At 45.9% G+C, this 26,583-nt stretch overlaps 1 protein-coding gene and 1 non-coding gene across 4 annotated transcripts in view; one reads left to right on the top strand and one right to left on the bottom strand.

The window, feature by feature from the left end:
- Positions 1–13,459, bottom strand: part of CELSR2 (cadherin EGF LAG seven-pass G-type receptor 2) — a 50,529-nt gene extending 37,070 nt beyond the window's left edge. For 2 of the 3 annotated variants that reach the window (XM_044001322.1, XM_044001323.1), the window contains exon 1: positions 9,289–13,459. In XM_044001322.1, coding sequence (XP_043857257.1) covers positions 9,289–12,619 — 3,331 coding nt within the window. In that variant the 5' untranslated portion in view covers positions 12,620–13,459. The remainder of the gene's footprint in view (positions 1–9,288) is intronic. The other variant, XM_044001324.1, reaches the window with a different exon arrangement.
- A 6,008-nt stretch (positions 13,460–19,467) lies between these two features.
- Positions 19,468–19,538, top strand: TRNAG-CCC. Its single transcript has one exon. It is a non-coding gene; the product is annotated as a tRNA-Gly (tRNA).
- The last annotated feature ends 7,045 nt before the right edge of the window (positions 19,539–26,583 follow it).

The raw sequence follows: 26,583 nt of genomic DNA, 5'->3' as shown, positions 1-26,583 counted from the left end.
TTGGCTGACTGCTTGACAAGTGCCGCTAGGGAAGGAGGCTTCTTCAAAAGAAGCATAAGACTTTTCCCCCCCAAAGTAAATTTCAACCTCTTTGGCACCTCTGCTCCCTCTAATTTAGGGTTTGCGTTGATCAAACACTCGCTACCTTGCAGGGCTGTTGTAACCCATCAGCTCTGTGTGCAACTTTATTCTTGTTCTGCTGTATATATAATAATAATAGCGCTTGCATGGCATTTTAAGGTTTGCAAAGCTATTTTTTTTTAACGCTACTAGGTCTTTTTGGGGGGAGCGAGGGAGGTGTTTGTCAGCAAGCATTAATTAAGCACATACTATATGCCAGGCACTGGGCTAGGGGCTAGACCATCACCATGTAAATTTTACAGATGAAGAAACCGAGGCTGATGGAGGATACTGAAATGTTTGTGTTTGTTGACTACTGTTAAGGTTCACAAGAAAAGCAATTTAAAAGAAAAAACAAAACCAAACCAACTTTAAGGCATTGTCCCAAAAGAATTAGCTCAGGTACCACCAACTTTTTCTGGTCGGCAATACTGAAAGTGTTCTCTCTACTAATACTTTTGGAACAGCCTCTATAAGTAAATGTTACTTGTTCTTTATTTGGCTCTGTGAATTCACCAGCAGAAGGAATTCCCCTTGAGAAACCCCCCTCTGCCAATGCAGGTAAGCACCTGTTCTGCCCCTTATAGAGATGCCTGGAGTCTCAGAGCTGTTAAATGTCTTGCCCAGAGTAACAGAGTCAGTTTATATCATGGGTGGCCCTTGGGCCTAGCGCTTCCAGACTCAGGCTGGTTTTCCAGTTATTTGCTGCACCATTGTGTTGTCTCTATTATTCCAATAGACCTATCTCACTTTAGCAAACCCCAATGAGGAAAACTCTTGATCAGATGACAAAGCTAATGGAATCTTACTATATGATTCCTTTACGAAGTCTGCTTTCCTGGTGCACTTAAAATGTGATCTGATTCAATTTACAAGAATTCGTGTCTTTGCCCAACTTTTCAGGAATTCACTTGTTATGCAAAGGGATGTAGAACCTGCATAGCTAGCTATCTGTGGGACTGATTTCTTTTTCTGTCTGTAGCTGTAATCTGTCTATTTTGTGTTCATGCTGTGTCTCTCCCAGAAAACTGAGCCCATCCAGAGAGGCAGGGACCTTGTCCCTTCCTTCCTCTGTATCTTAAAGAGCCCCAGAAAAGAGATAGCTGAATAAAGGAGATTAACAGAGAGCTCTTAGCCTCTCCTCAATATTATCTTCATGCCCTCCACCCCCAACCCAGTCCAGGGAGGTTGGATGGAACAATGGTGGACTCCAGCTTTGGGGACAGAAGTTTTCCCCCAGTTCCCTAACCTCCCCACCCCCCAGCCCCAAACAGCTGCCTGGAAGCTGGACCTCTATCCCCATGGCAACTGCCCGAACACAAAGCATTCCACCCGACTAGCTCCTTGTGTGCTCTGGGAGCCGGGCTAGGTCCCTGCTGCTCCAGCCCCACCCCAGGGAATCCAGAGCAAACCCTCCTTAGCTGGGTGGAGAAATTACACCACCCTTCACACACTCACACAAACAAACACACACACACACACACACACACACACTCCTCTATATGCTGGGTGTCTCAGAATGGGAGGGGAAAAGCCAGATACTTCATTGTGTTGTGAACTGGGATAGTCCTTGGCACAAAGGATTCTAGGATGGGAACTTTGCCAAGTGTCCCCCACCCCTCCACCCCCAAGAAATCTTTGCAAAAGTTTTCTCTAACTGCTCTTCACATGGACACAGGCACAGATACAGACATACACTGTGCATTGAAGTATTTAAACATATTACATAAGCACACCTACTTATGACCACAAATACATACACACCTAACTTACAAACACACACTAATGTACATGTATTCAGAAACACAGTTACACACCTAACTGCATATAAGAAATAGGTTGATGACCTGGAAATAGAAATAGAAAGATACTCCTAAACATCTTCCAAAGGGCTGTGGGGGGAGACAGAGACATTGATCCCCCAATCAGTAATTGGCTTTTATCTCATCCCTCCCAGACCCCTATGCCACAGAAATAAAAACAAAAAACTGGAGTTCAGGAATCCAGTGCCTAAATCCTATTTCTGACCCCTTATAGCTGTGTAATCCTAGGCAAGTCACTTAACTTATCCGAAGCTCAGTTTCCTCATTTGTGAAATGGGGTAGATAATCCTTCTAGTACCTATTTCGTGGTTTTATTATGAAACTTAAATGAGATAATTTATGGAAAATGCTTTGCAAACTTCAAAAGCTCGATGTAAATACCAGTAATTAGTATTATGTATTTATCATGTGTCACTCTGTACCTTAGTTATTTGTGGATGAATTTTTGTAGGTTGTGAGCTTCACAAAGGCCAGGCCCAATCTTTGTTTCTCAGCATCTAGCACTCTCTGCATATAATAGGTTCTCGACACGATTTAGAAGATCCAAAGATAATTACACAGATCCAGAGGATCTCACCAACATAGCAAGAGCAGAGGATGAGCAACCAACACAGATAGGGAACCTGGATTTGAATTCTGGCTTTGCTACTTACTATCTGTCTGACCTTACACAAGTCTTAGCTCCCCCATCTGCAAAATGGTACCTGGGTACCTAGGTGGCACAGCGGTTAGAGTGCTGGACTTGGAATCAGGAAGACCCTAGTTCAAATCTGGCATTAGACACCTACCAACTGTGTGACCCTGGACCAGTAACTCATTTAAACTCTGCCTTCAGTTTTCCAATCTGTAATATAAGGATAACAATAGCAACCCTACCTTTCAATATTGTTGTGAAGATCAAATGAGAAAACTGTAAGTTCCTGGTACATATATAAATGTTTGCTACTACTGATGATGATGATTATTATTATTAAAATGAGGTGGTGGACTAGCTTATCCCTAGGAGAGATTAAAGGGATGGAAGCTGGTAACTTCACTGCTCCACAGTGAAAGGAGTGAAGGAGTAGTACTGTCCTTCAATATGGAAGACTTTACAAAGCACTGAGAAGGGTGTAACCCATAGAAACAAATGAATGACTGAGATTGGAAGAGGAGAATCTCTGTCCTTGGTTGGTATTCTCTAACAATAGGTCATACTGGAATCTGCCCTGGGACATGGATGCAACAAGCAGTTATTAAGCATCTTCTCTGTGCTGGATACAAAGAATTTGCTTAGGTACACTGCTTAGATAAGACATGAGCTCCTTGTGGAGCTAACAAAAGCACAATTACAAAGAACTCTAATGTACAATATTATACTATACGTGCATCCAAGACATGAAAAACAAGGTGTTTCAAGGAAGAAGATTTTACCTCCTGATGGCAGAGCCTGTAAATTTCATGGAGGAAGGGGCACCTGAGTTGATCTTGAAAGGAAAGGGAGGGGGCAGCTAGGTGGCACAGTGGATAGAGCACTGGCCCTGGATTCGGGAGGGCCTGAGTTCAAATCCAGCCTCAGGCACTTAACACTTACTAGCTGTGTGACCCTGGGCAAGTCACTTAACCCTCATTACCCCGCAAAAAAAACAAAACAAAACAAACACACACACACACACACACACACAAACAAACAACAACCGGGCTGAGGAGAAGGGAAGGAAAGGAAACAGCAAATAGAGGGGAACCAGGTGGGTATAGAATGAGCCAGTCTAAATTCATAGTCATTCATATTAATCCCTGGACCCATACACATCTTGCTCAGGGTTTTGTGTAAAATTCAGGAGTTGAAATAGATGATCTCTAAAGATCCTTTCCACTTTAAATGTGATCATCTTACATTGAGCCAGATGCCCCACTCTAGACCCTTACTTCCTGTGATTAGCCTGAATGGACTTGATGCTCTCAATAATCGAACCTTGTATTCCCCACACCCCCACTGGTATAGCAGATAAAATGCAAGGTCTGGAACCAAAGCCTCTGCTACTAATTACCCATGTGAATATGGGCAAGTCATTCTAACTCTCTGGGCCTCAGAACTAACTGACCTCTAAGGGCCTTTTTTCAACTCTGAATCTGGGATCCTAGGACCTCCCAGCCTCTTAAGTAGGCCACTCTTCCTGACCTGGTATGCCCTCCTCCTGCCTTTCCTCTCTATACCCATCTGTGAACTTGCCATTGTTTGAAACTCCCCTCTAAATTCACCACCCCCAGGAAACCTAGCTTAACCCCCTCTAGTTCTGAAATCCTCCATTAAACAGCAATCAGTTCCTCGAACATATAAGAGATGGAGAATCAGAAGATTCACATTCAAGCTCTTGAACTCTGTGGAAGCTTATAAAGGCTTATTCAACTGAATTGTCATTAATAATAGCTCTCACACTTCTAGATCCCTTTTTTTGCTTGCGAAGCACTTTCCTAGTAACAATCCAATGAGATACTGATAATAATGATGATGATGATAACTCACATTTACATGACACTTTAAGCTTACCAAACACTTCCCTTGCTAGAACCCTGTGGGGTAGGAAATGTATTACCCCTATTTTACAAATAAAGAAACTGAGGCTCAGCAAGGTTAAGGGACTTGCCCAAAGTGACGGTGTTAAATTCAGAACTTGAATATTGGTTCTCCTGATTTTACGTCTAATAGTTTTCCACTACAGAGTTTGCAATCAGCCAGTCATTCGATATTTATTAAACACTTACTATATGCTATGCACTGTGTGGTGTGCTGGGAAGAAGGAAAGAAGGAAGGAAGGGAGGAAGGGAGGGAGGAAGGGACAGAAGGAGGGAAAGAAATAAGCATTTATATAGTACCTGCTATGTGCCAGGCACTGTGCTAAGAACTTTGCAAATATTATCTCATTCAAGCCTCATAAAACCCTGGGAAGTAGGTGCTATCATTATCCACACTTTACAGTTGAGGAAACTGAGAAGTTAAGTGATTTACCCAGGGTCATACAACTAGTAAGTATCTGAAGCTGGATTTGAACTCAGGTCTTCCTGACTCCAGACCCAGGGTTCTATCCACTTTGACACAAAATAAGGCAAGAATTCAGTCCCTGCATTGGAAGAGTTCACATTCTTCTGGGATAGACAATGCACACAAAATGTACATACAAGATATAAATAGTACCAATGGAAGATAATCTCATTAGGCACTAACAGTAGGGGGGACTCAGTTATTTCTACTTGTTTTCATATCACTTGTACATTTCTTGGATTTTTTTTCCATGAGATTAAGAGCCCCTTAAACAAAAGAGCATTTTCTTCTCCTTCCCTATTACCTACACACAGAATCCGCCTCTCAGCTGGATATACAAGAGAATAGAGAGTTTAAGAAAGTGACCGTCTGATCAAATGGCAAATAGTTGAAAGAGAAAACCTTAACACCCAGCTCTGGTGATCAATGTGTCTCCATCTCTCCCCTCTACGCCCCAGGAGGTCAGATTTCTCCACTCTAGGGAGGGAATCTAAGGGCTAGCCTCCTGCCCTGCCCCCCTCCCCATCCTGGGCATCAGGGTCTATCTGTCTCCTTGTTTCTAGTCCATCCTCTTCTCCACCCTGTTGCTTCCCATCTGGTCTTCCATTTGTAGCCACCTGCCCCACTATGTTCTCTCTTCTCCTTCTTTCCTTAGCTGCTATCCCATCCTTATATCCTCCCCATTTATGACCAGAGAAATACGGCTGTGTGAGAATGACTGCCCAGTAGAAAAGGACAGTCCGAGCCTGAGCTGTTAGGAAATTGGGGGAAAGGGGAGGGTTAGGCTAGAAGACAGCCCACCCCTTTACCCACCTACCCTCCAGATTGGATGGGAGAAGGCTATGGGCAGGATCAGGGCACCCAGAAAACACTAGCAGAACCCTGTCCCCCAGCCCACCAGAGAATCCCTCATTACTCAGGAATGACCCTAGGGCAATAGTGATCACAGAAGACACTCCAGTCCTGAAGTGTCCCTCTGCCAGATATTGGGGACATAACCCAGCCCAGAAGAAGTGGATCAGGGGCACTAAATAGGAAGCACATCTATGTGTGAACCGAGGGGGGGGTGGGGAGAAGGAGGAGGAGGAGGAAGGAGTGAGGGGAGAGAAGGGGAGGGGAGTAGAGGGTTAGGGGAGAGAGAGAGAGAGAGAGAGAGAGAGAGAGAGAGAGAGAGAGAGAGAGAGAGAGAGAGAGAAATCGATTAGACTAAGGGAAGATCATTAGGACTGAAGTTGGGGCCATATCAGCTCTGGGGAAAATGAAAAGGAGGGAGAGAGACAAAGAGAGACAGAAAAACAGAAGTAGGGATCTGGATAGAGAGACAAAGAGACACATGGAAAGAAACAAAGAGACATGAGAAGAGAGACCTAGGGAGGTAGAAAAGAAAGAAAAGAAACAGAGAAAGGGAGCTAGTGATAGAGAAAGAGATAAAAGAAATTCAAACAGAATGAGACAGAAAAAAATCAAGCAGAAGAAAGATGGAAAGAGATCCACAGCAGAGGAGGGCGAGGGGGGCAGGGAGGAGAGGAAAGCAACATGGGCAAGAGAAAGAAAGAAGAGACAAAGAATAGGGGAAGAGAGACAAAGGTCTAGGGGCAGCAACGGGCTTCCCCCTCCTCAGCCTAATGCTTAACTTTGAGGTTGCCATAGTGACTGCCTCCAAGGGTCAGAGCCTGGGGGAGAGGGTGGGGTTCTGAACCTGGGGGAGGGGCAGGGGTGGGACCACGAGGCGCCACTGAATTCCCTTCCCCATTTAATTCTCTGAGCAACCAGGGCATCACAAGGGCATGAAAGACTGGGAAAGACTGTACCCTGGCAAGCGATAAAAGAGTTGGAGGTACCCTTCCAGGACTTGGTTCTCTCCTTTTCCACCCCAGTGCGCCACTGTTTCATTGTGTCCCTGCTCCAAGGGAAGATCATCAGTCTTCATCCTAGCTCTTCCACACTTCCAAAACCCAGGGACTAGACTCAATAACTTCGAGGATCCATACCAACTCTTAAGTCAATGAACCTATGAACCCCAGCCTTCTGAACCCTTGCCCCACAAAAAGCTTGGCTCCATACCTATAACCTAGGGTTCTTAACTCTTTTGGGTGTCACAGAGCACCTCGGAGTCTAGTAAAACCTATGGACTCCTCAGAATGTTTTTAAATGCATTAAATAAAACACATGGGATTACAAAAGAAACCAGTTCTATTGAAGTATAGTTATCAAAAGATTTTTTAAAACTCAGACTCTAAGTTAAGAGCCCTTCTCTTGAGAGAAGGGAAACTGAGGGAGCAAGCAGGACAGGGCTCTCTCCATCACTTAACTTCCCTGGGACTCAATTTCCTCACCTGCAGAATGGGGGTATGGGACAAGAAATTCTCTAATATTCTTTCCAGCTATTATGCCATATGATTCTCTAAGTTCCTGCTCTCAGTTATGCCCTAAATAAGTCCCTTGGCAAAAACCATGGGGCATCTGAAGGGTTTGGGGTAGGGGGGTGAGGAGGGAATAGCCCCTCCCCTGTACAGACCCTTAAGTGGAGAAGGTAGAAGCCCCTATGTTCACCTTCCTTTTGGCCTCTTCAGACTATCTTTCTGGTAAGACCCCCATGTGTCTATAACCCTAACCCCAATATGGATAAGCAGATGGTATACTTCTTCTGTCCCTAACTTACTGCCAAATGATTTCTTTGCAAACCAGCTCCTACCCTAGACTGAAATCTCTCATTAGGGTCTCATCTGTTATCCATCTTGTGTGTGAGTGAAATCTCAGTTCTTCAGCCCCAAGATTCATCTCCCCACCAACCCCAGCTATACTAAACAAGAGGATATTATCTAGCAGAAAGGGGTACAATGCCCTCCACTCTACCCCCAGGGGAGTTTGCAGGCCGTACTGCTCTGCCGGGCACCAGGAATGCCTCAGCTTGGGTGCTGGCCAGATCTCTCTCTCTCTCTCTCTCTCTCTCTCTCTCTCTCTCTCTCTCTCTCTCTCTCTCTCTCTCTCTCTCTCTCTCTCTCTCTCTCTCTCTCTCACACACACACACACACACACACACACACACACACACACACACACACACACACACACACACACACACACACACACACACACACACACGCTACCCCTGAAAGATAGGGAAGAGGTAGAATGATCTAGAGATCCCTTTCCTCCACATACTGGGAGTCTCCTGTCCATCCTGGCCCCCTAAATTCACATTCCTTTGACCTAGGGGAGGGAGGATGGATCTGTGGGAATCCAACTTTCAGCTGGGGGAAAGGGAAGGTTTGGCTCCCTTGGGATCAGTGTGCGTGTGAGAGAGAGTGTGGTATGTTTGGGGAGTAGGGAGATACAGGCTCAAAGAACCCAGGGGCCCCAGCCAGTGCCTGCCTACTTTGTATCCCCTGCCCCCCAGGACCCCAAACTCCAGCCTGTGACAGTGGGGTTTGTTTGGACAGAGACAATGAGCCCCGGGCTCACTTCCTGCAGTGAGCTCTGGAGGGGGGTAGCGGCCCCAGCTCTTTCAGCCTAGAGGGGAAAGAATGTACTAGACAAAGTCCCCGTCAGTCTCCTGCTCAGCCTAGAGGGAGAGGGGGCCAGAAGGGGCTGGACTCTGGGGTCCTGACCTTACTGTGTGCCCCCTCCCCCTCCACAGACCAGCTTTGGCCCTAGTTGCTAGATGAGATCACAGAAGCTTCATGGGGCAGGGGCCTGGGGGAGATGGTCAAAGTATGGGGGTATGTGTGGGAAGGAAACCTGGATCTTCTCTCAAATGCCTGAGACAGACTGGGCATAAAGGACAATTTAAACTCAACCCTGCCTTCCTCTCTGCACCTCAGCCCCCCTCCCCACTGGAGTCTCCTTCACCAGAGTTTTTTCAGTCTCTTGGCAGCTGTGCCCAAGGCTAAAAAATCTAAACCCTACCCCACTGCACATCACAGAGTAGGGCGGGAAGAAGGGAGGCAGGGGCATCCAACCGCAACAGACCAACCCAATCTGTGGGGCAGGAGGTGGGAAGAGCTAGGATTCCTGTGGGTCTTTTCCCAGGCCAGTCGTTGCCTTACCTTGGCCACAGTGACACCCAGGACAGAGGAATGAATGAGACACACACCCTCCACATCCATAGGGTCTATCTGCCAGCTCCCCAAGCCCACCCCAACACTGTCTCATTGACTTCCCAGTCTCCTCCCCAACCCTGGGAGAAGACTCCTCCCCTTATCCCACATTCAGTCCCATCCCAGGCCTGCCTCCAAACTCCCCTGAGACTTCCTCACAGCCCCTCCCAAGCTCTAGGGGGGACCACACAGCACTTGCCCAAGACATGCACTCACCCCTTACCTGTGACTGACACACTCATGATGGCTTCCAGGGGTCGGTTGTTGTCCAGGGCCTTGCTGAGCCTCAGTTCCCCCGTGGAGGCGTTAAGCAGCACCAGACTGAGCTCATTCCCTCGCTCAAAGCTATAGCTCAGTGTGTCAGAGACATCAGGGTCATGGGCTGGCACCCGGCCAATAGCACCCCCAGGGAAGCTACTGGAGCGGTTGGTGACATAGTTGTTGAAGAGGATTTCGAAGTTGCCCAGCACAGGGGGGTTGTCATTGCGGTCAAGGAGGCGGACATGGACAGTAGCCCGGCTCACCAGCGGGGCTGAGGTGGCCTGAATAACAAGGACGTACTCTGCCCGCGTCTCATAGTCCAGATCCACCAAGGCAGTCAGCTCCCCAGAAAAGATATCCAGCTGGAAGACCTCAGGGATGTTACCCTCCACAATCTGGTACATGATCTGGGCATTGGTTCCTTCATCTGGGTCCGTGGCTGTGACCCGAGCCACGGCCAGACCGATAGGGCTATTCTCTTCCACAAACACATCAAATTCATCTTGTTCAAAAACAGGTGGATTGTCATTCACATCCAGGACGGTCACCATCACCTCCACTGGTGTCCGGGCTGGGGGGACGCCCTTGTCCACTGCAAATGCCCGTAGGACATACTGGGCCACGTTTTCCCGGTCTAACCTCCGTAGTGTACGCACTATGCCTGACGTGGACTCAACAATGAAGTCACCATCACCATCATCCCCACCTTGAAAAGTGTAGAAAACTCTTCCATTTAATCCTGAATCACGGTCTGTGGCTGAAATCTGTAAGACACTAGTGAAGGGGGGCACATCCTCATAGATGCTGCCTTGATAGGAATCACGCAGGAACTGGGGGGCATTATCATTGACATCATTGACTAGGATTTCCAGGTAAGTAGTGTCTGACTTCTGGGGAATGCCATTGTCCCGGGCAGTGATGGCCAGAGTGTAGGAAACCTGGTCCTCATAGTCCAGCTCAGCCTGGGTGGTGACAGCCCCTGTGTCTCCATCAATGCGGAACTGGGGTATGCTATCCTCCATGAAGTAGGTGATGCGAGCATTCTCACCCGTGTCTTCATCCGTGGCACTGATCAAGACCACGGTGGTGCCTGCTGGCCTGTCCTCATTAACATTAACAGTGTAGTGGGAGCTCTGGAAGACTGGGCGGTGGGTGTTGGCATCTGTGACATTCACCACGACCTGGGCCGTGTCCTGACGTGTGCCATCCGAGGCCGTGACGGCCAGCACATACTGCCGCTCCAACTTATAGTCGAGGGGCAGTGCCAAGGAAACCAACCCTCCGCCACTCTGGCTGGTGATGGAGAAGCGGTTACGAGTGTTGCCGCTAGCGATCTGGTAAGTAATGACACTGTGAGCATCCCGGTCCACGGCTGAAACTGTCACTACACTAGTGCCTACAGCGGCATCCTCGTTCAGGCGCACTGCATACTCCGGCTGAGTGAAGGTGGGGTTGTTGTCATTGACGTCCAAGATGGTGACGCTGACGCTGGCTGAGGCTGTCAACGGTGGTGTGCCGTGGTCCTTTGCCTCCACACCAAAGCTATAGAAGTCCACCTCCTCCCGGTCCAGCTCAGCGGCCACAGAGATCCAACCGGTACCATTATTGATGGTGAAGGGAAAGTCAGGCCCAACACCAGCCAATCGGTACTCCAGACGGGCATTGTCGCCTGCATCGGCATCGATGGCCTGGACGTGGAGGACCAGATACCCCAGGGGGACGCTCTCTAGTACTGTGGCCTGGAAGGGGGTGCTGACAAATATGGGAGCATTGTCATTGATGTCTAGGACTTGCACTGTCACCAGGCCTGAGACATTGGAGAGTGGAGGACGGCCCCCGTCCTGGGCCCGAATTCGGAGGGTGTATTCCTTGGCTGTCTCATAGTCAAGGGGGCTCACGACATCCAGCGCCCCTGTCTGAGCATCCAAGTAAAACTGGCCACGGGCATTGCCACTCATGATACTATAATGGACCAGTGCATTGCTGCCTTTGTCTCGGTCTGTGGCTGTGACCCGAAGCACAGGGGCCCCAGGGGTCACATCTTCCCTTACCTGGACCACATAGCGCTTCTCGCTGAACTGGGGGGCATTATCATTGTCATCCTCCACAGATAGACACACAGCTGCCGTGGCACTCCGGGGACCAGGATCCCGGCCTTGGTCACTTGCCTCCACAGTCAGCTGGTATGATTCTACGGCCTCTCGGTCCACAGGTCCCCGGGTGCGAATCACACCAGAACGGGGATCAATCTCGAAGACTTCAGGGGGGGGCCCACCAGGCCCCTCCACCAGACGATAGAGGATGTTGGCATTAGGGGGGGCATCACCATCTGTGGCTCGAACTGTAAGTACCTCGTAGCCCACTTCCAGGTTCTCCCTCAAGCTCTCCTTGTACTCAGACTGCTCAAAAACGGGGTTGTGGTCATTGGTGTCAGTCACTGTGATGGTTAGTGTGGCCAGGGCACTTCGTCGAGGTGTGCCATGGTCCTGGGCAGTAACCCTGAAGACATGAGTACTCTTGGTCTCCCGGTCTAGTTCCTCAGCTGTAGTCACAGCTCCAGTGACTGGGTCCAAGGAGAAGAACTGGTTGGATCTGCTATCAAAGAGGGCATCCATGGTATACTCTAGACGTCCTGCTTCCCCTTCATCTGGATCCAGAGCCCTCAGTGATGCCACTGGTGTGCCCACCGGCTGGTTCTCAGGCACAGTGGCCTGATAGACAGGTGACTGGAATTGGGGGGCTGTGTTTACATTGCGTTTCCTTCGACTTCCTGGGAGATCCCCAGCCATCCACTTCTCGACCCAGGGCCCCTGGGTCCATGCCAGCCTGCAGAGTTGGCACTGCAGCTGTGGTACCTGGATGCACTGATGCCCTGGGGGCAGGGTGAGCTTGCCCTGTGGGGAGATGTGGCCTCGGGCACCCAGCAGGCGGCAGCTCCAGGGGCAGCCTGTGGGGGCTGGTGGCAGGGGAATGTGAGCCCCAGGCTCTGGGCACCAGGCCCTCCTGACTCTCAACCTAGCCGGGGGCACCAGGCGGCTAGTCAGCTCAGGCCCCCTGGCCCGGCAGCGGCTGGTGTGGAGCCAGTGGCCCTCAGTCCCAGCTGGGCAGTACCAATGCTGGGGAGTGCAGAGAGCTGGAGAGCTCAGGTCCAGGGCGTCCAGCGCTTCCAGGGAACGGCAGGGCGATGGGGCCAGAGCGAAGCTCCCGGGGCCCAGGCGTAGCAGCAGCAGCAACAGTAGCAGCTGCGGCGGCAGCAGCAGCAGGAGTGGGGCGCGGGCGACCCGGCCCCGCATCTCTCCCTCCTCCCGGCCGGGTCAGCGGCGGCGGCGGCTCCTCCTCCGGCTCCTCCCGGCCCCGCCGCGCCGCATGCCCGGGCCGGGGGCACCTGATTCCCGGGACCTTCCCGTGCGCGCTCCCTCCGGGGCCCCGGCCTCAGCGGATCTCCGGCGCCCTAGAGTTTCTCCGCTCACCTCTGGCCTGATCTTTCCTCTGCGGCTCCTGGATCCCTGCGACTGCTCAGAATCCCTCCTGCGCCCCTAGTTCCCCCACCCCCCAGACCCACCTCCGAGCCCTGCCCTGAGCCCAGGCGGGGGCTCCCAGGTCCGCCTCCGAGCTCCCCCTACTCTCCCGAACCCCTCTCTGCCCTAGATCTTTGCCCTGCGCCTCCGGATCTTCGCCCCTGCGCCCCCGAAACTCCCACCTGCGTCCACGGTTCTCACCTGTACCTCCGGGGTTCTCCCGCAGGATTCCCGATCCCCGCACCCCGGATCTTCGGGTCTCCCTAGTGAGCCCCCAGAGCTCCCCCACACCGCCCGCAGCTCGGGATCCTTCTCTGCGCACCCCCACCTCCTCCTTCCCCCTCCCCCTCCAGATCCTGCCCAGGGCTACCACATCTCCCACCTGCGCCTCCAGATCGCCCCACTGGGCCCCTGGAGCTCCTTTTCTAGAGCCCGGGTGGTCGCTCCAAGACCCTCACTCTCTCCCTGTGCCCCCGGCCGGCTCTCCCTTTTGGCACCGAGCCCCCAGCGCTCGCCTCGCCTCCCCGGCGGTGAGCTCTGCAGAGCAGCGGCGGCTGCGGGCGGCTCATTACCATAGACCTGCTCCTCTCCTATGCGACTCTTAAAGCGGCGACGCCAGGCCCGAGCGGGCTAAAGTGGGCCCTCCCCCAGCCCTATCTCCCGGCCCACTCCCCCCTCCTCTCTGACTACACCCCCAGGCCCCGGCTCCATCCCAAAGATCCTGATGCCTGCACCCTCATACCCAAGTCCTCGAACCGTTTCCTTTGTCTGTGCCACCTTATCAGGGCTCCCTAAGAATCTATGGAGACTTTAACAAAGAGGCAAGGCCCAGGGCTAAGAATAATGGCCAGAATAGCACAGCCCTAAATTGGAAGAGAGCTTTTCAAAAATCTTTCTCAATTTTCCAACCCTCCCAAACTTAGCACTGGTCCTGGCAAAGTCACCCACGAGCACATTGGTAACGAGTTTTGCTTCTAAGAAACCATCCCAGTCATTCTTCCTGCTAGCCACCGATCGATCCTAAGACCCCAGGCAGAGCTGGGTCACCGGCTCTCCACTGAAGAAATGACCCAGTGCCCAAGTCCTAGAGAAAGAGAACCCTCCTCTCTGGGGCTCCACAGAATGACCTTGAGAAGCCCCTGAATCTGACAAAGGACTCTAGAACCTGGAGTGCTAGAGGAAAGAGCCTTCGACCAGAAATGAGGAGAGTGGAGTTCTAATCTCATCCCTACCACTAACTTGCTGTGTGACCCTGGGCTGGCCAATTCACTTCTTTTGGCCTTAGTTGGGGCTCTTCCATCTCTAAGTCCTATGACCCCTGACCTGGGGTCTAGTCCCAGCTCTACCACTAACGTGCTGTGTGACTGGACAAATGACCTTCTCTCTTTGGGACTTAGCTTGCACAACCTGTCAGAGTAAGGACTGGCCCTGTGACTTCACTGACTTAAGGGAACAATGAATGGCAAAATTCCTCAAGTAGGTCAATCCCTTCTCGGCAACTTATAGTCTTGGTTGCCCAGAACACCGAGAGACAGATAAAGTGACTTGGCCAGAGTCAGCCAGTATATGTTAACGGTTTAACAGAACTTGGGCCTTTCTGACTCTGAGACTAGCCCTCTACTCAGAACTTCCTGATGGTGAAAGATAAAAGACAAAGGAATGGTATAAATGTGTCCAGTTGCTTGAATTTTAGGGCTTAAAGAGATCAACCCTTTCTTTCACAGAAAAGGAAACTGAGACCTAGAGGAGTTAGCTTGCTCAAGATCACCCCATTTGTTAGTTGTAGAGTCAAAACTCTGGATTCCCAGAGCGGCAGCTAGGTGGCGCAGTGGATGAAACACCGGCCCTGGATTCAGCAGTACCTGAGTTCAAATCCAGCCTCAGACAACTTGACACTAGCTGTGTGACCCTGGGCAAGTCACTTAACCCCCATTGCCCTGCAAAACAAAACAAAACAAAACAAAACTCTGGATTCCCAATCTGGGGCTCTTTCCACCTGCAGGGAAGAGCCCTCCCAAGCAAGAATCCATTGCCTTTGTTGGAATACCTTTAGAAGCATAATTATTTTTCTGGGTTGAGTCAAGAGCAGTCCTATCTGTGGTACATGTATAACCTATATCAAATTGCTTGCCTTCTCAATGAGGAAGGAGGGGAGGGGAGAGAGAGACTGTGGAATTCAAAATTTTTTAAAAAAACTGAATCTTTTAAAAAATTACATGTAATTGGGGGGCGGCTAGGTGGCGCAGTGGATAAAGCACCGGCCCTGGATTCAGGAGGACCTGAGTTCAAATCCGGACTCAGACACTTGACACTTACTAGCTGTGTGACCCTGGGCAAGTCACTTAACCCTCATTGCCCTGCCCAAAAAAAAAAAATTACATGTAATTAGGAAAAAGTAAAATATTTGAGGGGAAAAAAAGTAGTTCTATCTAGAGGCAGATGGGTGTACCAAAGGATCTCTTCAGAATTACAGAACTTCTGAGCTAGATAGGCTGTTAGAGATTATAACTTCTCATTTTTTTCCTTCACTGGGGAAACTGACGCTTAGAGAAGGACTCGCCCAAGCTCACACAGCTAGAGAACCCAGCCTGCTTCCTAGTCTAGGGTTTCCCTAGTAAGACAGGCCCCTGCCCCTCTTGGGTTCTTCTGATTCTGTGATTTGGAGAGACTTGGGGGCTGCCCCTCACCTAATAGCCATATGGGGTATGGAGAAGGCTAGGAGATTATACCATCTGTTAATTATCCCTTAAATGAAGGTTGGGTAATTAAGACTTTCTTTTTCAACAAGGTCCCAACCAAACACATGGAAGAACTGTGGCTCTCAATTTATTTTTCTCCCTTTGTGTCTAAAAATAAGCTGCTTGGGTGGGAGAGAACAGAAACCCAGAGAAAATCGTGGGGCTGAGAGAACTAACTACAGGCCTGGCTCCTGGCCATAGAATATGGTTTCAGAGCTTATGTGTGAGGGGGGTTGGTGCCAGGTAGTTATGGGCCTCTGCCCTGGCTGGAGGGAGATTGGGGAGTAAGGAGAAAAGAAGGTGAAGAAGGAGAAGAGACTGGAGTGAGCCGTCTCCCTGCAAGGGGTGCCAGGGAGTAGACAGGCGGGCACCTCTGGCCTTGGAGAGACAGAGTCGGGACTCCTTTTCAGCTCCAGGGAATGACCCCTCCCTGGTACTTTCTTCTCCTGTTCTCCAAGCACGGTTCTGAAAATAGTTATTAATCCCTCACCCCCTGGAGGGATCGAGACAGGTTGAGCAGCTCACCCTGAGCCTCAGGGTGAGTCAACCCTGCCTCTCCCTGGTGCCACCTCCCTCCTTTCTTCCCCCCCACCCCCCGCCCAATCCTCAGAATTCCTTCCATCTCCTAATGCAAGAATACTTCTCTGTCTTTCTAAGTTACCTAAAGTCTTCATCCAGCTGCAAGATCCGACTTTTCCCTCCTTCCCCTCTTCCTTGCTCCTCCCCTTGAGGGAAAGAATATTTATATGAAACTCAGACAACCCTCTCCCCCATCCCTGATGGTTAAAATGAGGGGAAGGAAAAGGGGTAGGTTGGGCTGTCACAAAGAATGTAGGGTCATAGTTCTCATGATCAAGATTTTAGTAAGGAAAAAAAAAAGACTAGAAATCAATTGAGAGCCCATTGATTGGAGAAGAACAGCAAATTGTGGCATGTGATAGTAATGGAATATTACTATATTTTCTAATATAAAAGATGAAGAGAAATTTGGAAAGACTTCTATGAATGGATACAAAATGAAGTAGAACCAGGGGAGGGATTTACACAATGACTGAAGGAAAGGAAAACAATATATTGAAAGCTGTAAGAATCATCATCAATTCAAGGACCAGTCTTGGGTTCACTTCAAGCTGTCTCACTCACACATGGCCAGAGTGTTGGCTTATTGTATTTATCTATTTAATTACAAGGAAAGATAGGTTTTTATGGGTGTAGAGGGGAAGAAGTAAGGAGGTTCATTGGAAGTACCAGCTATGGGGAGGGGTGGGGCACCAATGAAACATTTATTTAAAGAAAAAAATTCTTTTACTGAGAACATATTATATGAATAGCACTATGCTACAAGTCAATGATGATACAAAAAAGTCTTATTTCCTCCCCTCTCTCCCTCCCAACCTCACTACTACCTCAAATTACTTTGCATTTACTTTCTACATCATTGAAATCTACTTTATCTGTGTATATATTGTATCCCCCAGTAGAATGTAAGCTTTTGAAGGGCAGAGACCTCATTTCATTTTTTTTGTCTTTGTTTCAATGAACACAGTATTTGGCCTCTGACACACAATAGCTATGTGACCCTAGGCAAGTCACATAACTTCTCAGTTTCCCTAACAACTCTCTAAGACTAAGTTGCAGGACAGTTGCTGATCTACACTGGTAGAGGGAGTTTCCTCACCAAGACCTTGCTTTACCAATGAAAGCTTAGGTCTGGAGCAAAACCAAAACCAAAATGGAAGCCACCATATATTGGAAGAAAGCCTCTAAAGTGGCATTTTTGCACTGGCAAATTGAATGCTTTGTTATTGTTGTTGTCTTGTTCTCAAGAAACTAAATAAGCGGGGCAGCTAGGTGGCACAGTAGATAAAGCACTGGCCCTGGATTCAGGAGGACCTGAGTTCAAAATCGACTTCAGACACTTGACATTTACTAGCTGTGGGACCTTGGGCAAGTCACTTAACCCTCATTGCCCCCCCCAAATAATAATAATAATAATAATAATAATAATAATAATAATAATAATAATAATAAACTAAATAAGCACAGCAGGTTCTTGTCTTTTCTGCACCTATTAATTGTGTACCTGCAAAGGCCTCTCTGTTTTAGGATATCATCTGGGAAAGCCTGCCTGTCCCCTTCTTACACTTTCACCAAGCATCTCCTCAACACACATGTAGATTGGTCCCATAGAGATTTTCTAGAAATGAGAAAGTAAGCCTGTAAGTCAGTAGTGATTAATATTTTCTTAATCACTTTTGTTTGGTAATCATCCTTCCTTTTTTCCCCAGCATCTTGAGAATCTGTCCTTCATTGCCCTCAGAATCTCTTCATGTCCAGCCCACCCCTCCCTTTGGTACACTTGACCTAGTCCAGCTGTTCTTCTCAACTTTGTTTTCTTTTGTGATATTTTTGCTTCCTCATGTAATGCATTAGGGATTGTGATGTTAGTGACCAAATGTATTAGCTCCACTGGCACAGATAGAGAAGAGTTGAATGTTTGTTATAGAAATCTTGATGGGGTTGACTCCCACTTTCATCCTTAGATGCTCTTGTGATGATCTGGCTTCAATAGTTTCTCATCAACTCCTCTGTAAAAGTGTTTTCCCTTCTACTTTTTCTCACTGGTTTACTAGGTAGTACTGCTAATAATCTCCTACTATCCTCCTCCATAAGATTTTACAAATGAGTTTATTTTCTAAACCAACACTGCCCTTAGCTGACATATTTCTCTGCTTGGCAAGAAGATCAACTATTTGCTAGCTAAGGTAGCTCCTACGCTCTTAGAAAACTCATTTTGATGCTTCATTTATATTTGTTAAACTTCTTTAGGAAATAATGATAATCTAAATAATATCTGTCCTTTCATCCATTTCCCATTTTTCCAGGTCAATAGCTTGTTTAAATAGGTCAGGTCAGACTTGAATTAAACATAATATCTTCTTATTTTTTATCTTTTTATCTAATTTAGTATTGGTTTTTATCTGTATTCTAATAAGTCAATAATGGTTTGATTGTACACAAAAAACTGATTTGAAAGTGACTTTCATCATTTCCCAATTGAGAAATGGTTAAAGGATATGAACAGATAGTTTTTAGATGAAGAAATTAGAGCTATCCATAGTCATATGAAAAAATGTTCTCAATCAATATTGATTCAGGAAATTCAAATTAAAACAACTGAGGTACCACCTCACACCTGTCAGATTGACAAAAAAAGGAAAATGATAAATGTTGAAGAAGATGTGGGAAAACTGGAACACTAATACATTGTTGCTGAAATTGTGAACTGATCCAAACTTTCTGGAGATCAATATGGAACTATGTCCAAAGGACTATAAAATGGTACATACCCTTTGACCCAGCAATACTGCTACTAGGTTTGTATCCCAAAGAGATCACAAAAAAGGGAAAGGACCCACATTTACAAAACTAATTATAGCAGCTCTCTTTGTGGTAGCAAAGAATTGGGAATTGAGGGGATGCTCATCAATAGGGGAAGGCTGAACAAGTTGTGGTATACAAATGTAATGGAATACTACTGTGCTATAAGAAATTATGAGCAGGCTGATTTCAGAAAAACCTGGAAAGACTTAAATGAACTGATGCTGAGTGAAGTGAGCAGAACCAGGAGAATATTACACAGTTAACAGCAATACAGTATGATGATCAACTGTGATAGACTCGGTTCTTCTCAGAAATACAATGATCCAAGACAGTTCCAAAAGACTTAAGATAGAATATGTTCTCCACATCCAGAAAAAAGAACTATGGAGTCTGATAAAGATGAAAGTACACTATTTTCACTTTGTTGTTGGTTTTTTGCTTTTTCTTTCTTTCTTGTGTTTTTTCCCTTTTGTTCTGATTCTTCTTTCATAACATGATGGGGCATTGGTGGTTCAGTGGTAGAATTCTCACCTCCCACACGGGAGACCCGGGTTTGATTCCCGGCCAATGCAGTTGTTTCTTTTGGGCAGCTAGGTGGCGCAGTGGATAAAGCACCAGCCCTGGATTCAGGAGTATCTGAGTTCAAATCCAGCCTCAGACACTTAACACTTACTAGCTGTGTGACCCTGGGCAAGTCACTTAATCCCAATTGCCTTACTAAAACCAAAACCAAAACCAAAACAACAAAAAACAAAAACCAAAAACATAACATGACTAATGTGGAAAGACATTTAACCTAATTGTACTGTATAGCCTATATCAGATTGCTTCCTGTCTTGGAGAGGGGAGAGGAAAAGAAAGGAAGAAGAAAAATTTGGAACTCAAAATCTTACAAAAATGAATTTTGAAAACTGTCTTTACATGTAATTTTTTATTATAAATCAATAATTTAACTTTTTTTAAAATAATAAACTTTTTTATTTATAGTTTTGGGTTCCAATTTTTATCCCTCTTTCCCTCCCTCCCCTTCACCCTCCCTGAGGTAGCAAGCAATCAGATATGGGTTATACATGTGTGATTATTTACATGTAATTTAAAAAAATAAAATACTATTAAGAAAAAAAGAGGGCAGCTAGGTGGCGCAGTGGATAGAGCACCGACCCTGGAGTCAGGAGGACCTGAATTCAAATCCAACCTCAGATACGACACTTACTAGCTGTGTGACCCTGGGCAAGTCACTTAACCCCAATTGCCTCACTAAAAAAAAAAGAAAAAAAAAAGGAAATGACTCCCACAGCAATAAGTGATCTCCTGTCTCTTAGAATACAATCAATTTCATTTTTTAGTTATTTAACTTGGTGCTAACCATGTCCATAGTTTCCTGTATCCCTTCTTGAAGAAAGTAGTCTTGATTTATAGCCATGAAGTTGTTGTATTGTCTTTGACCTCTTTCATTTCTTACTCCTCAGTTGTGTTTTTTTATCTGTCTGTCTATCTATCTACCTACTATTTGTCTGTGTGTATATCAGCTGCTAGACTCATACATGAAGCTTTTCCAGCCAGAGAAAACCTGCTAGGACTTGCACTTCATTAGCATAGCCTTTGTGAACCTAGGGTCACCCCTAGCCCATTGGGAGGTATCAGAGCCAGCATTCTGGAGACTGAATAATTAATATGTCTCACATAAACATGCATTACTATTTTTAGGTGTTTACAGATCCTGTTATGATTAGTAAAACAAATTCATTTAAAGTGTTACTGAATTTATGGGACCCAATCTGTGATTCCATCTATGTGGAGAACCCATGGTGAGAAACCAACCCCACTCATATGGATGGGAGAGTGCTCTGGTACTTAGAGTCTTAAAGACCAGTGTCGGGGCATGGAGAAGTTAAGGGACTTGCCCAGGAATTCCCAGCCATCGTGGGTCAGAGGTCATCCTGACTCTGACATCATCCAGCTATTCACCATGGCAGGAGATGGACTGTGGTATGTGGAGAATAGTAAGTAGATCAGTTTATCTAGGAGGTAGAGCAAGAGAGAAGGAATAATGTAAGATAATTCATAGATCACATATCCCAAATGGCTTAGAATTGTTGAGGGCTTTAAATGCTAGAGAGGAGGATTTTTATTTTTATTTTATTTTTTCCTTTTTATTTTTCACATAAGAGTATTTAATTCTTTCCAATTATATGTAAAGACAATTTTTGACATTCGTTTAAAAAAATTTTAAGTTCCAAATTTTTCTCCTTTCCTCCCTTCCCTCCCCTCCCTTCCTGAAATGGTAAGCAATTTGATATAGGTTATAAATGTGTAATAATGTAAAATATACTTCCATATTTCCGTATGAGTCATCTTTTTTTTTTTGGGTGGGGCAATGAGGGTTAAGTGACTTGCCCAGAGTCACACAGCTAGTAAGTGTCAAGTGTCTGAGGCCAGATTTGAACTCAGGTACTCCTGAATGCAAAGTCAGTGCTTTACCCACTGCGCCACCTAGCCGCCCCTTGAGTCATCTTTTGAAAGAAAAAACATTAAAAGGAAAAAAAAAACAAAACCATGTAAAAATAAAGAAAGTGAAAAGAGTTTCTTTGATCTACATTCAGACTCCTTCAATTCTTTCTGTGGATGTGAGACTTGAAGGAAGCTAGGAAAACCATGAGGCAGAGATGTGGAGGAAGAGAAATCCAGGTATGGATAAGATCCAGGAAAAATGTCCAGTCAGGAAATGGGAGCATCTTATTCAAGGAATGGCTAGGAGGCCAGTATCACTGGACCACATAGTACCTGGGTTAAATAAGGTATAAGAAGATTAGAAAAAAATGGATGGGATAGAGAGAATGGTACTGGGTTATAAAGGAATTTGAAAGCCAAAGAGAAGATTTTATATTTGATTCTGGGGGTAATAGGGAGACATTGGGGTTTATTGAATGGGGGGAGGGGGAATGGGGAAGTAAGTGTGTGTGTGTGTGTGTGTGTGTGTGAGAGAGAGAGAGAGAGACAGAGAGAGAGACAGAGAGAGACAGAGAGAGAGAGAGAGAATCTTCATTTTAAGAACATTAATTTCCCAGTTAAATGGAAGATGGACCAGAGTAGGGAGAGACTTGAGAGGTGGGGAGACCAACTACCAGGCCACTGTAATTAGTCCAGCCATGAGATGAAGAGGGTGTGCACCCAGGCACTGGTAGTAACAGAGGAGAGAAGGGGGATCGGATTCTATGAGAGATGTTACAAAGGTGAAATGGGCCTTTGAAACGGATTGGACATGAGGGGTGAGAGAGAGTGGGGAGAAGAAGTTGAGAGGCTAGGTGAATGGCGAGGTGGTGGTACCCTTAATTTGAAAGAGAGGAAGCATAAAATGTTTGGTTTAGGTCACAATGAATTTAAGATGTCCTTGGATGTCTTATAAACCTCCAATAAACAGTGGAAGATGTGAGACTGAAGGTCAGGAGAGAGGTCAGGGGCTGGCTCAAAATGTCAGAACAATCTTTAGTTCAACCTCTGATTCCCATCAGATCCTGTTGTTTCTACCTTGGCAAAATCTTATTCACCTACTCCATTTTTCCATTTCCTCTAACTTGGCAGTCCAAGTTCTCAATATTATATAACCCTGACTTAAATGGACCAGGTGACATTGTTCTGAATACAACGACCTTGTGATTTGTATTATTACAATGAGCCTTCTATCTGCTTTCCCCATCTCTAGTCTCTCCACCACCTCCAGCCCATCTTATACACAGCAGCCAACACTGATCACATTACTCCCCAGCTCAAAAACCTTCCATGGCTCCTCATTGCCTAGAGGACACAATCCACACTCTTCAGTCTGTTATTCAAGACCCAATCATATAGCTCCAAACTGTCCTTCTGGCTCTGTTTTCCATTGTTCTCCATTAAATATACTATTCAGCAAGAACATTGACCAAAAGGAATTCTTTCTCAATTTGTTCAAAAGAAATAACTTCATTTAACCCCAAAGTCTAAGTTTAGTTTTAGGCTTTAATCATTTAAAACGAAACTAAGACTTTTGGGATACCCTCATGTGTAGATGGCACTACTTTGGCAAACTTTCTATCAATGCTGTTTCATTTAAATATCCATGTTATTGCTGAATAGGAATAACAGATGGGCTGGAGGTGCTGGTGAGACTGGAGATGTGAAAACCAGAGAGGTTAATTTAAGCAATTAAAGCTTAAAACTGTACTAAGACTTTTGGGACACCTCATATATGTGGAGCTGATGTGGTACAGTGGAGAGATCATTGGACTGGGAGTCGAGACCTATATTAGAATAGACTGACTCTGACATTTACTACCTATGTTCCTTGGGTAAAACATTTAACCTCTCTGTGCTTCAGTTTCCTCATTTGTAAAATAGGAATAATAATACTTCCCTATCTATCTTCTGGTACTGTGAGAAAAGTGTCTTATAACCTAAAAGTACTTTATAAATGTGAACTATTACTATTATAATAAATAGACATCCTTGAACCCCCATTCAATGATGAGCTCCTTGAAAATGGGACTGTCTTTTTTGCCCTTCTATGTATTCCCAGTCCTTAGCATGGTGCCTAGCATATAGTAGTTGCTTAATAAATGCTTTTTGACTACTTATTGACTGATGGAAGAAGCATGTTGGAGAGTACCTGAGTGAATAAAAATTGAGAGAGAAATATAAATTATATAATCATTATATAATTATATAATCCACCATAGATGGCAGTTTCCTGATATATCGACATCTATATCTACTATATTTGTATCCATATCTATATCTATATCCTTATTCCTAGATCTAGCTCTATCTACATCTACATCTACATCTGCATCTATCTGTCTGTCTGTCTATCTATCTATCTATCGAACTGTTACATTATGGTCTTTCTATCCCTCGCACCTAGCACAGCGTCTGCCTCATAGTGGGCATTTAGCAAATATTTGCTCATCCTATTGATTGATCTTTTCTGATTGAGGAGAAAAAAGAAAGAGACAAGAAGCAGCTAGAAGTTGAACTACCATGAGACCTCCCACACAACAGCCAAGGGCAGCTCCTGTTTCTTTAAGGGAATTGCCAAGAATCTTCTAATTGAAATGAACTAGTAGCCTAATACAAATGAACTAGTAGCCTCTTATCTGGAGAAAGTGTGGGAAAGCTTCAGAAAAGGGTGGGAGACCACTCTAGATAAAACCTCGCCTGAGGAGGCATGAGAGCCTCCAATTCAAGTGAACAAGCAAGGCAAACAAGCCATTAGCCTTAGTAAGCGGCAAGAATGACAGAAAATTCCTACTTCCAGGGGGAATTCTGGAGTGACTTGCAAAGTTTGCTATGTGTTCCTGACATTGTCAAGTAGCAACTATTTGGAATGAAGTGCATGTTGATCTCCCTGCTGGAGGAGAAAAAGAAAGAATGCAAGAATATCTTTCTACTCTTCAGATTATTAGGGAGAATAAAGTGTTCATGTTTGGGGGGGTGGGACAGGGAGGAGAAGAAGGGACATTTTGCTCATGTTTAGGTGGATGGATAATAGAACAGTGTGATAGAAAGAAGGAAGAATAAAAAGACCTCTGGGACCATGTAATGGGTTTGGGGTTCTTCTCACAGAGGATGGAACAGGACCTTCTAAAAAGGGAGACGTTTCTCAGTTTTCAAGGAATGAGGATCAGGATGTACAAGGGCCACCAAGAGAGAAATCAGACAATGCTGATCAGAGGAAGAAGAGACAAGTAATGGTGTTTGGACTTCTTGCTGGGGAATGCCAAGGTAGAACGTAATAAGAACAGTGGCAACGTCTACCCAAGGGTATGAATCTGGGACATGGTGGAGAGCCTCCTGAGGAATGTCAGACCCATTTTGGGGGAACTACAGATCTCAAAGCTAGTAGGTGAATTCAACCTGATAGATGTTACTGAAACTGGGTGAGATGTGATTCATAACCAAAATATGGCTGTGGAAGGACACAACTAATTCAAATAGACTATTTTAGCAGGGATTCTTTTTTCTTGTAAAAAACATTTTTATTTATAGTTTTGGGTTCTGATTTTTATCCTTCTTTCCCTCCCTCCACACCCCCCTCCCTGAGGCGGCAAACAATCAAATATGGGTTATACATATATGATTATGTAAAACATTACCATTTTTGTCATTTTGTACAAGAAAACTTGATTAAAAGAAAAAAATGAAAGTGAAAAATAGCATGTGTTCCATCAATATTAGCTCTTTCTTTGGAGGTGGATAGTATATTTCATCAATAGTCCTTTGGGATTGTCGGATCATTGTATTGTTGAGAATAGTCAAGTCATTCACAGTTCTTCCTCAAACAGTATTCTCTTGGTTCTTAGCAGGAATTCTTTACTAGGAATCTGTGAACTCGTTTTACATGTATATGACCATATTTCAATATAATTGTTTTCTTTATAATTTTTTGTATTTTCTTTTATGAATTTAAAAATATTATTATGGGGGGTGGGGCAGTGAGGGTTAAGTGACTTGCCCAGGGTCACACAGCTAGTGTCAAGTGTTTGAGGTTGGATTTGAACTCAGGTCCTCCTGAATCCAGGGCTGGTGCTTTATCCACTGTGCCACCTAGCTGCTCCAATATTATTCTTTCTGAGAAAAGATCCATAGGTTTCACTAGACTCCCAAAGTGTCTATGACACAAGAAAAGTGAAGAACCCTTGTGGGGGAGGTAATGTAGCTTTGTTAGAGCATTACAGAGCTGGAAAGGATCTTAAAGGCCATTCAATCCAACTCCCTTATTTTACAGCATAGGGAATCTCAAGGCACAGAAGAATTCAGTGACTTGCCCAGGGTCATGCAGCTAATAAGTGTCTGAGGTGGGATTTAAACTCAAGTCTTCCTGACTCCAAGTCCAGTGTCCTATGAACTCATGCTAACTCTCAAGAAACTATATTTATGTGAGGAAATCTGTAAACTGGGAGGGAAAGAAGCATGGTGGAGAACATTTTGATGAAGATCAATGGAGGAAGAAACAGAAGAAAGATTATTGTAAAAGTATATGGGGGGGCGGGGGGGGGGCGGCTAGGTCGAGCAGTGGGTAAAGCACCGGCCCTGGATTCAGGACTCCCTGAGTTCAAATCCGGCCTCAGACACTTGACACTTACTAGCTGTGTGACCCTGGGCAAGTCACTTAACCCCAATTGCATCACTAAAAAAAAAAAGTATATGGGGGCAGCTAAGTGGTGCAGTGGATACAGCACCAGCCCTGGATTCAGGAGGACCTGAGTTCAAACCCGACCTCAGACACTTGACACTAGCTCTGTGACCCTGGGCAAGTCACTTAACCCTCACTGCCCCGCCCCCCCCATAATAATACTTGATACTTACTAGCTATATGACTCTGGGCAAGTCACTTAACCCTCACTGCCCCGGGGAAAAAAAAAAGGTATATGAACCATCTAACCAGAAAGAGGAAATAGATCAAGAAGGAGGCAATCTTCAGGAAATGGATTAGAGAGGCATGATTGCTTAATGATAGAGGGCTTTGTGAGACAATTTTGTTTAATGAATTTGGAGTCAGAGAGCCCAGGTTCAAATCCTGGCTCTGACATTTACTCTCTGTGTAACTCTAAGTTATACCACGTATCTTGGTTTAAGTTTCTT

This window comes from Dromiciops gliroides, chromosome 4 (assembly GCF_019393635.1).
Source record: "Dromiciops gliroides isolate mDroGli1 chromosome 4, mDroGli1.pri, whole genome shotgun sequence".
Lineage (NCBI taxonomy): Eukaryota > Metazoa > Chordata > Mammalia > Microbiotheria > Microbiotheriidae > Dromiciops > Dromiciops gliroides.
The sequence above is the reverse complement of the archived record's forward strand: the minus strand, read 5'-3'. Positions and strand labels throughout refer to the sequence as shown.